The 10,560-nt window shown below is 42.7% G+C and overlaps 2 protein-coding genes across 2 annotated transcripts; one reads left to right on the forward strand and one right to left on the reverse strand.

Annotated features, from left to right (window-relative positions):
• The first annotated feature begins 962 nt into the window (after window positions 1-962).
• On the forward strand, window positions 963-1,490 carry LOC140222213 (uncharacterized). Its single transcript, XM_072292401.1, has one exon. It carries the CDS (start codon window positions 963-965, stop codon window positions 1,488-1,490), a length of 528 nt encoding a protein of 175 aa, XP_072148502.1.
• A 2,781-nt stretch (window positions 1,491-4,271) lies between these two features.
• LOC117850226 (superoxide dismutase [Mn] 3.1, mitochondrial) lies at window positions 4,272-9,017 on the reverse strand. Its single transcript, XM_034732036.2, has 6 exons — window positions 8,604-9,017; window positions 7,590-7,636; window positions 7,364-7,489; window positions 7,212-7,268; window positions 5,467-5,544; window positions 4,272-4,639 (listed from the first exon to the last, which is right to left on the reverse strand). Exons 1-6 carry the CDS (start codon window positions 8,905-8,907, stop codon window positions 4,547-4,549), a joined length of 705 nt encoding a protein of 234 aa, XP_034587927.1. The 5' UTR covers window positions 8,908-9,017; the 3' UTR covers window positions 4,272-4,546.
• Window positions 9,018-10,560: the final 1,543 nt, after the last annotated feature.

The following is a 10,560-nucleotide window of genomic DNA, read 5'->3' on the forward strand; positions in this document are numbered from 1 at the left end:
TAATGAAGGCAGTGTATTTCCCTAATGGTGATCTACTAGACACGGCTTTCCCAACTCAAGTGTCTCCAGTCTGGAGATCAATTATGTTTGGCATAGAGCTCATGAAGAAGGGGGCAATCTGGCGTGTTGGAGATAGAAAAAAGGTGAAGATTTGGCGACATGCCTGGATTCCTAGAGGATTATACATGAAGCCTACTGGTAGACGCAGACCGTGTAGGCTGAAATGGGTGGCCCGATTGATAGATGATGAAGCAAAAGAATGGAACAAGGAGACTCTAGAACATTTTTTCCATGCACACGATGTGGAGGAAATCATGAAGATTAGATTACCATGGGAACCACGAGAAGACACCATTGCTTGGCACTACGAGAAATCTGGTTGTTTCACGATACGGAGTGCATATAAATTAGGGGTGGAGATACGAGATATCGGCTTGAGCTCAAGCTATTGCCCTGATGGTGAAAGATCAGTATGGAAGAAGTTTTGGGCTCTGCCCGTGCCACAAAAGGTGAAGGTTTTTGCATGGCGTCTGGTGCACAAGGGGCTAGCAACTAAGGCAAATAAGTTTGCTCGTGGCCTTGAGAAGACATGTGTATGTGAAATCTGTGGCATAGAAAAAGAAGATGAATATCATGCAGTAATGCGGTGTGGCATGGCAACTAGTTTGAGAGAAGTGATGCGTGCAGTATGGGCATTGCCGAGTGAAGAAGTTCTTGCTTATTCAGGCCCAGAATGGCTGTTGAATACGGTGAGCCTTTCTGATGCAGAGCAAGCTGGCCGATTGCTCTTGGTTCTATGGAGAGCGTGGTTCAATCGAAACGAGGTTGTGCATGCGAACAGACAGGTATTCATTGCCAGTTCAGTAAAGTTTCTTGATGGGTACTGGGGAGAATTGTGCTCGGTTCGACAATATGGCAAAGGCAAGAAGACTATATTTCAGGATACTACAGCAAAAGCAGACATGGGGATAGAGAAGCTGAAGCACAAATGGAAGGCTCCTGACCCGGGTTGGATAAAGATCAATGTCGTCGGCGCCTATTCAGAACAAAGCGAACATGCGGGTATTGGAGTAGTGATTCGAAATAGCAACGGGAAAGTTCTGTTATCTGCATGGCGAGTCATCTTTGCTGCAGTGAGCGCAGAGGAGGTGGAGGCATTGGCATGCAAAGAAGGGGTGGCGCTAGCAGTGGAATGGGCAAGTGAGCCTGTGATCCTAGAGTCGGACTGCGCTGCGGTCATTCAGTACATCAAGGAAGCGAGTAAGGTGAGACCACCATGCTTATTCACGATCCTTGAGGCCAAGCGTCTAGCAGAAAGTCTTCGCGGTTTTGTTTTGAGTCATGTAAGGAGAGAGCAGAATGTAGTCGCACATGAGCTTGCGCAGGTTGCAAAGCGATTAAATCACACTGCAGTGTGGTGTCATCGTTCCCCCACTTGTATCGAGCACTTAGTTGCTCATGACTGTAAAACTCTTGGCAGCAATCAATGAAGCTCTCTCTTTACTCGCAAAAAAAAGATGATGTAAAACCTTGTTAGAATAATTAGAAAGATGCAGGCTAGGGGAAACTACCGATGAGTATGTAAAATGTACTCGCTCCATTCTTAACACATGGCGTGTGCTAATCTTGTCCTAAACGCCATATCTTTAAGAAAGGGGATAGTAGCTTTTTGTTGATGTCATGGTTTCATGGCTCCTTACGATTTTTCCAAATTGTAAATCATTTCAATTTTTCTAAAATCAAACCATTTTATATTTAAGAGAGGATCATAAAAATTTATAGTACCGAATAGATATAATATGAAAATATATTTAGTGGTATCATGAATGTTACTACTTTATATAAATTTGGTCAAACTTGAGATGCTTTGACTTTCCAAAAAAGTTGAAATAACTTGCAATTTGGAACGGAGGGAGTAGCTAGTGAGCAATAAAAAGATATTCCGTTTACTTATCAAGCTCATCCTAGAGGGTCTCCACAATCCTGTGCATTTTAGTCATAGTTTAGTTGTTGCTCGAGTTGGCTGCAGACAAAGGGCGACTAGCCCAATGCTAATTTTGCGGATGGTTGTAAGCACGCCCGCAACCGTCGATTTTTTATACCGAGACACACGTCCCTCCATGTGCGTGGGCCCATGACAGCCTGCCTCCTCCATTTTCTTCTCTTTCATTCTCTTTCCTCTCCTATTCTCACATCTTCCTCTTCTCAAATACGGTGGAGGGGACGGAGCACCCAGGCTCCGACTCCGGCGGGCGAGGTGCGCGTCGCGGTTGCTCGACGCGGGCGGGAGTGTGCGGGGCAGGCGAGCTCACGGCAGGCAAGCTGGCGGGATAACTCCCCCGCGAGGAACGACGGCTCCTGAGCCAGCCCCCCCCCCCCCCCCAACACACACACCACCACCACCACCATACACCCACCCGCGCCAGGAGCGGCGGCGGCACGCGGTTCCCGGGGGGGGCGAGCTCTCCGCGGGGAGCGGCGGCGCTAGGTCCGGGCGTGCTCTCCTACCAGGGACGGCAGCGTGCAGGACGCTGTGGCGAGCTCCCCCACTAGGAGCGTCGAGGCAAGCTCGCATGCCGCTGCCGGCATTAGGTTGGATTTTTTTTTCAAAGATTTTTGCCTAAAATTTTTCTTCTAGATTTTTCTCGAATATTTTTCCCAAGACTTTGTTCATAATTTTTTATTTTCTTTTTAGCCTTTCCTAAAAGTTTTCTAAATATTTTTTCAAAACTTTTTCCCTAAATGTTTGTTTTCCAAAACTTTTTCCTCCAGTTTTGTTTCACCAAAATTTGTTCGCAAACTTTTGCATGCAAATGTTTCTATGATTTTTTATCGCATAAATTTGTGTGAAAACTTTTGTAAATATTTTTTAATTGAGAATGGAGGAGGGGATACGGGATGCACATGGGAGTGGATTGATCGGTCGGAAGCCGGAAATTAGCCTGCCCGAGCTACTAGCCTAATATCATCCATCGTTGTGCAAATTACGAGCGAGAAATTTGTGCGTAGAACATTGATCAAATGTGGCTTGGCCATTTCTAATTCTAACTATTCAAAATTGACATAGCATGTGTTATTCATAACTTACTGTTCTTCTCACTTTTCAATTTATTATCCATATTCTAGAAAAAAATAATCACATCATCTATTACTTGAATGTGCTTAAAAGAAGCAAACGGATGGATCTGATGAAGGGATAGATATGAATGTCTGGAAATCCGAATTATCCGTATTCATATTCGCGTAAAATTAATATGGACATCCGTATTCCTATTTAATTTTAATATGAATGTCAAATGGATGTATCCGAATTTGATTTCAATATTTTTTCTCTATTTGATTAAAGATCAATATTTGAAAAAAATGTGGAATATATGATACTATCTATATCCGCGAAGGGTAAAGTACCCTATGAAATCATCTAAAACTTATTTCTATGACTAATTACTAATGATAAAAAGTTATCTATTTGACAAATGGCTAATTATGTTAGTCTAATATTACTAGTGATATATGGTGAATAATGATAATGTTTAATTAATTTTAATGTGGCTAATCATAATAATTTCCAATACATTATCCTATTTTATTGAATGAATAAATTATATTATATGTATTAATGTACTTATTTTCTTATTAAATAATTTATATATTTATGGAATTATTTATTTAATGATATTCATTTGATGTATACTTAATTATTTAAATATTTATTAATAAATATATCGTTTTCAATAAGCTCATAATTTACTCCACACTGTATCATGATTTTTTTAATCTACTATAAAACCATGGATAGCAAATTGATAGACACTATCCGAAGTATTCGTTTTGTATTTGTATCCAATATGATTCATACTCGTACCATTCGAGTTAGTTCGAATTAGTACTATCCAAATTCGATTCCATACGTATTCAATCCGAATCCAATCCATCCCTAAGGGCATTCGAATTAGTCGATCCGAATCCAATCCATCCCTAAGAGCATTCGAATTAGTGCTGTCCAAATTCAATTCCATACGTATTCGATCCGAATCCAATCCATCCCTAAGGGCATGTGATGCAGCATAAAGCATTAGCAATGAGCTCGTGTAAAGATTACTGCTGCTGCTTCAAATCAGGATTGGCAGCCAAAGATGTCTTCATAAACCCGCTTTAAAGGTCATTATAGTTTCGGGTCAGTTGGAACAGTAGTTTCAGGTCGATGACGCCCGTGACTAAGTTTTGGCTCCAACAAAGTGCAAAGCCCAAACAATGGAAAGGCATGGCAATAACTCAAAGCAACATTCTCAGCTCAGAATAATTATTTGGCATTATTACTAGACACAAGGGTGAGGAAGAAGGGCTATCTTGGGCAGTATGCTGTGGTGCCGGCAATGGAGCGGAGCAGGCAAGCAGGACAAACAAAATCAACAGCTATTGCATCAGTCTATCTCACCGAAATGTACACAAGGTCCAGCAGCTAGACAGGTCCATTTTTATTTTTATTTCACATGACTCGAGCAGCTGATAGCCAGCGCAGATGGGTAAAGCCAGTCAAGACAAATCAAGCAAGCGTGTTGTCGTACACCTCTCCAGCGTATTTCCAGTTCATCACCTTCCAGATGTTGCTCAGGTAATCCGGCCTAACATTCTTGTACTGCAACCAAGAAAAGTGGAGATCACTTAGCACGACAGGAAGACCTCAAGATTCACTCGCAAGGAAACTAACATTGATAGTGGGAGATAAATAAATTTGAATCACAGCTCTATCCAGAATGCAAACAAAAGGTCAATCTCCATTCATTGTTAAAAGAGGAGTCCATGGCTTTCCAAAAATTGGAAAGGAGAAAATGAAGAGTACCTTGTTGTTTTTCAGCCAAGACTATAACATAACACGCAATCTTCAATACTTTAATAAAGTTCACCACCTACACACGCCCTGTTATCCAAGAATTCAACTAATCTTTTCCATATACTGACACATAACCCCATGAATCATATAATCATATGATTCTAAGCTGCTTATATTAGGGTTATCGGTTATTGACAAATAGGATGGCAAGATGCAAGAACTATGTTTTATGCAAACACCAATGAGGATGATAACTGATCTTTCTGAAATACGTTGACGCACTGCTCAAATTAGGGGTTATTAAATGCATAAGATAGCAAAATGCAAGAACTATCTTCGATAAGAACACCAAAGTGAGCAGGTTGCTATCAAGTAATCCAAGTGCAATCTTTTTTGACTCGAGCAACGGTGTGAATTCATACTCTCAGTATATGGAGCAAAATAATTGTACTGTTAGTGATGAATATTCAGACCATCAACAACAAATTTAATTACGGGTCCTCAAAATGGCTCATGCTCATCCCAATTTCTTGGCAGCTGGTTTGCCACCAGTTTCAGGCAAACCATTTTGAACAGGGCTGGAATTAATCAACTGGAAAACTGAACCATGGGTTCAAGAAACATGAGATTACCTGGAGGTAGTACGCATGCTCCCAAACATCAATCCCCAACAAAGGAACCAAGCTTGCCCCTTTGGTCACCAGAGGGTCCTGCAAAGATGTTAAAGGTCAGTTAAGCATACCAAACCATAAACTTAAGGTACAAAAAACAGCTCATGAGAGAGAATGCATGCATTGCTAAACATAGGACAATATTACTCTTCAGGGTTCACAATTTCACTTAGTCCAATTCAGCACAAAACTATGAGAATTAACACTCTTGGCTCATTCTTAGAAACTTGATAACAAAAATATTTTCACTACTTGCTGCAACAATATTCTCTAATGGAGTAACAGCTATATCTTACAGCAAAGCTTGCATGGACCTGCAGTGCATAAGGTCTTTCAACAGTCCACACATCCTCTTAAACATGGACCTACAGGGCATAAGGCCTTTTGACAGACCAGACAACACAAGATAACTGCTCTAATAGAAGAGTGGCAAAGGAGCGAAATGTGACTTTTCAAATGGCAATTGAGAGAATGTGGTTCCAATTAGTGGCAAAGAGGTCCAAAATTTGTGGAACACAGAAGAACATTCATGAAAGATTGTAGAGAGAGTATGGAAATTAACCATTTTAGCTAACCACCCATATTTTAAGCTCATAAAAAAACATATGTAGTTCACTACAAGGTAGTTAAAAACACAAGCCAAGGTGCTCAGGCAAGGCACAGCACAGCATAACCACCTCAAGCTACTCCAGGAGCAGCGCACTTGCTCAGGCGTGCCCCTTTTGGGCTTAAGTGCAAGGTATCGCCTTTCCCAGTTCTAACTCCTGTCACAATTTTTTTTTCATACTTTAAGGCACAACCTGTGCCTTTGTTGACTCATGGTGCCCCATACGCATGCATGTATTGTGTTCATAGTACTTTTCAGCCTGCACGAGTCTATACATAATAAGTAGCTACAGATTAAACAGCTTTATCCCAATCCTAATGCAGGTTATGAAAGCTTTATCCTTCCCCATCTATCTCCAACTAGAAAGCTATTTTCTAAATAGAAATGCATGCAACTGATCCATAACATGTTAGGTAGGAGGCAATTTACACATTAATATGTAAGCAAGAATCATTTATGGAACCTTAAGATTTTTACCTTATGGATTGAGTTCTAACAATATATATTGGGGGAAACATTCCTATTAATACATGCACCTAGTGTTGCTCAGGCACTCACTTGCACTTTACGCATTTGACTGCTCTGGTTCACTATTAAACCAGGTATTATTTTAACAGTGCAGCTTAACTACAGATGCACTAATTAACAGGATTAATTTCCAATGACCAAAAGGTGGGAGGTATAAGGCTGTATGGCTTTGAACCCATTTGCACCCAACCACGGATTTATTATAATATCACAAGGAACCCAATGTCATTTTTCATTAGACTTGTTATATCTTATTTTATTATATTTTTCAATTCTTTCTAGTGAACATATTTTACCATATTGGTGATATCTTCATCTCTTAGTCATGAATACATATGAAAGGTCTGATCACACTCCCAACAACAATGGCCACATAGGATGGTATGTGTAGGGCCTGTAGGGTTGTAGGCTTGCCTATGGTACACATAGGTCCTAGGACCAGCCGACAACACAACTAACGTCAGTGCTTTTCAGAAAAGAGGGTTGCAGTATAATTAATTTAAGACTGAGAACATGACATAGTTGTGCCGTCACATATGAACAATAAATAGACGTAGATTATATATTTCACCTGATTAGCAGTAGTTTCAACTGAAAGCTTTTTTGCCTCTTTATCCAAAGCTAGCCACTGCACAAGTAATGATTTTGTCACCAACACAACATACCTTCTGACAGTATCAGGACATCAAGTATTCTGGATAGAACAAAGCAAATTGTACATACCACCCATCCAGATCCTTGTAAAGCAGCACCTTCTGCATTCATCTTCTTTACAAGTGCCTCAAATGAACCAAAATCCTCATCAATGGCCCAGCCAAGTTTCCCATGCGGTGGCTCACCACCACCTTCCTGTAAAACATCAACCACAGTTTCCCATGAAACAACACGAGAAAAAAAATGCATGGTTTCCCCTTGAGGGAACAACAAATTATATTAACAAGATACTAACGCTAATAGGCTTGAGGTTCTTCCAGAAGATTGAATGGTTCACATGACCTGCAACATGATAATCATCTTAATGAAAATTCTAGACCAGAGGAACAATTCGTTAACAATCTGAATGCTGACCTTTACCAGAAGGCTACATGTGAATTCAATCAAGAGATTAACATGCCATGCTTATGAACAAGTTAAATAGGCCAATAAGCTTCATCGCAACAAATAGCAAGGGGCTTAACAAGTCCTTAATCTAGCAGAACAAGATGTGCTTAAATTAATCTTACCAATAAGCAAGGTTAAATAGGCAGCAGTTCACCAAACAAAACGAACAAGTTTCACATGTTCACAAATAAGTACAATATAGCTCGTAGCCCCAGGAAAATAAGGGTATGTGTAGAAAACGAACTAAGTTAATTCATAATATAGAAGTGCCAGGATACAGGTCTAAACATCCACAAATATGCCTCAAAAAGTTTCAATAGCCAACCAAAACACACCGATTCCTGCACATCAGAGAGAACCTTACCAGTTTTCTAATCAACCACAACATAGCAAATGCTACTTGCATCATCGGTACTAGAAGTAGAACAACCTAAACGACACCAAGTCAACATAACTAATAGAACCATGAGAACACTACTGGTACTGGTACTGGTACCACGAACTAATCTTATAAATTTTGCCACAGCACTAATCTAGAACACACTCCAAAATGCATCCAAATTCGACACAATCAGGCCATCCATGGTCCACCTAAATCTGCATTCGTGGTCCATGAGAAAAACCCACCCACTAAAAACCTCAGGAACAGTATAATCCTAAAATCCGCCAGCCGTATCCGAATCCCAATCCGGGAGATCAACACCCACATCCCCCGCACTCAGATCACCCGAGATCGGCAACAGCAGCGAACTAAACCCCCATCCAACCCCCTAAACTTCGCCCCGCATCATCATCCCCCCCCCCCCCGAAATAATACAAGCCCCGTACCCTAGAGAAGAAGCAGGGGGGGGCCGTCACTCACCGCCGCCGTTGAACTTGATGGCGCCCTGGAGCTGGACGACGGCGGATGCGTCGCCCTTGACGACGGCGGCGTCGAGCTGCTCGAGCGCCTTGTTGTAGTTGGCGACGTAGGTGGCGTGGTGCTTCTGGTGGTGCAGGCGCATGATCTCCCCGGAGATGGCCGGCTCCAGCGCACCGAAGTCGTAGGAGAGGTCGGGGAGGGTGACCGTCGTCACCCCCCTCGCGGACCCCGCCGCCGCCAGAGGCCGGGCGCCGCCGAGGGCGAGGGACAGGGTCTTCTTCGATGCCAGGGTGCGGAGAGCCATGGCCGTATGCTCCGATTCCTCTCTCTCCCTCTCTCCCTCGTGCGAGCTTTGTGTGCGCCCGTGTGTCCGTGTGTGTGTGACGCTCAAGATGGTGTATATGGAATTGGAGCGGGGGTTGAGCGGCGCCGGTACTATCTACTTGACAGCTCGCGGAGGAGGGTTTTTTCTGGAAGGTTTGGTGGGGATCTGCGTCGCGATTCGTGCAGGTGGACGCGTACTCCAGGCGTGTTTGGCCGACTTTTTTTTTTTAACCCTTTTTCGAAATATTCTAACAAATACGCCTCTGCGAAATCAATTCCAAAAATGGATCCGTAGCTTGGCGTCATTCACACTGGCGCTAAGCTTACACATCTCGGCGCCAGGATAGCTGGCGCCAAGATCCATACGCAGCTGCTGGTGTGGATGACGACGTGGCGGGCTTGGCGCCATGGATCTTGGCGCCAAGCTTGGCGCCGCAGTCCTTGGCGCCGAGCAATTTATCCCATCCTCGTGGCGTTTCGAACGAAATAAGTATAATTATTCCGAGGAGTGTGCAACAAACTACGCTCTAGTTCAACTGGTTAGGACGTGGGCTTCTTATCCCAAAGACCTGAGTTTGAACCCCTGTGTTGAATCTTTTTTGCCCACGTCCTAACCAGTTGAACTAGAGCGTAGTTTGTTGCACACTCCTTGGAATAATTATACTTGTTTCGTTCGAAACGCTAGGAGGCATGGGTAAATTGACCCCCACCACATCGCCATCCACACCAGCAGCTACGCATGGCCCTTGGCGCCAGATGGCTGGCGCCGATACGTGTAAGCTTGGCGCCAGCGTGGATGGCGCCAAGCTAAGGGTTCATTTTTGGAATTGGTTCCGCCAGGGCGTATTTGTGAGAATCTTTCGCAAAAAGGGCTAAAAACCAAAAAAGTCGCGCGTGTTTGGATTGCTCCGCTCTAGTTTTTTAAGTTCGGCTCCGAAATCATCTTAGGTCTCGTTTGGATCCCTTCATTTTGAAGAAATTGGAATTTACTTAATAGGTTAATTTATTTTGAAATATGGTATTCCACAACTTTCATATAAGCCTATCTTAAATTCATAGGGTGGAAGATGAAAATTAATTCTATAGATTATGATTATTAGAATGGAATTCAATTCTTATAGCACGCTCTTCAACTCACTTCCATGTAGTAGAAGTGAGCACGTAAGTATCTGTCTCGTATGGCCAACAATAATATACAAATATATTCCAAATACAATTATATTAGCTTAATTAATTTGTGTCTAAATTATAATTATTAGAATAAAATTCAATTCTAAGGATCCAAACAAGACCTTACCAAATACCTCCAGCTCCAACATTCCTAACTTCATAAAAAGGTAGATCTAGAAAGCAACTCTAAGATTTTTGTGAAGCACCTCCAGGGGTGCTTCAAAATCTCAAGTTTGATAACTTCTCATGGAGCTGTGGGTAATTACCCACCATGCCCGCTAATTACACACGTGCCGATTCGCGAAACAAAACAAATTAACATTGTTCTCCCATCACCCCCTCCTCGAACTAGCACCGCCGCCTGCAGATTGGGCGCCGCCGGCCCCAATCTGCGGCAAAAATGGATGCCGGGGCTGCAGGCGCCGTCGCCGCGTTCCATGCCGCGCCGGGGCTGCAGGTGCCA

Source organism: Setaria viridis, chromosome 3 (assembly GCF_005286985.2).
Source record: "Setaria viridis chromosome 3, Setaria_viridis_v4.0, whole genome shotgun sequence".
Lineage (NCBI taxonomy): Eukaryota > Viridiplantae > Streptophyta > Magnoliopsida > Poales > Poaceae > Setaria > Setaria viridis.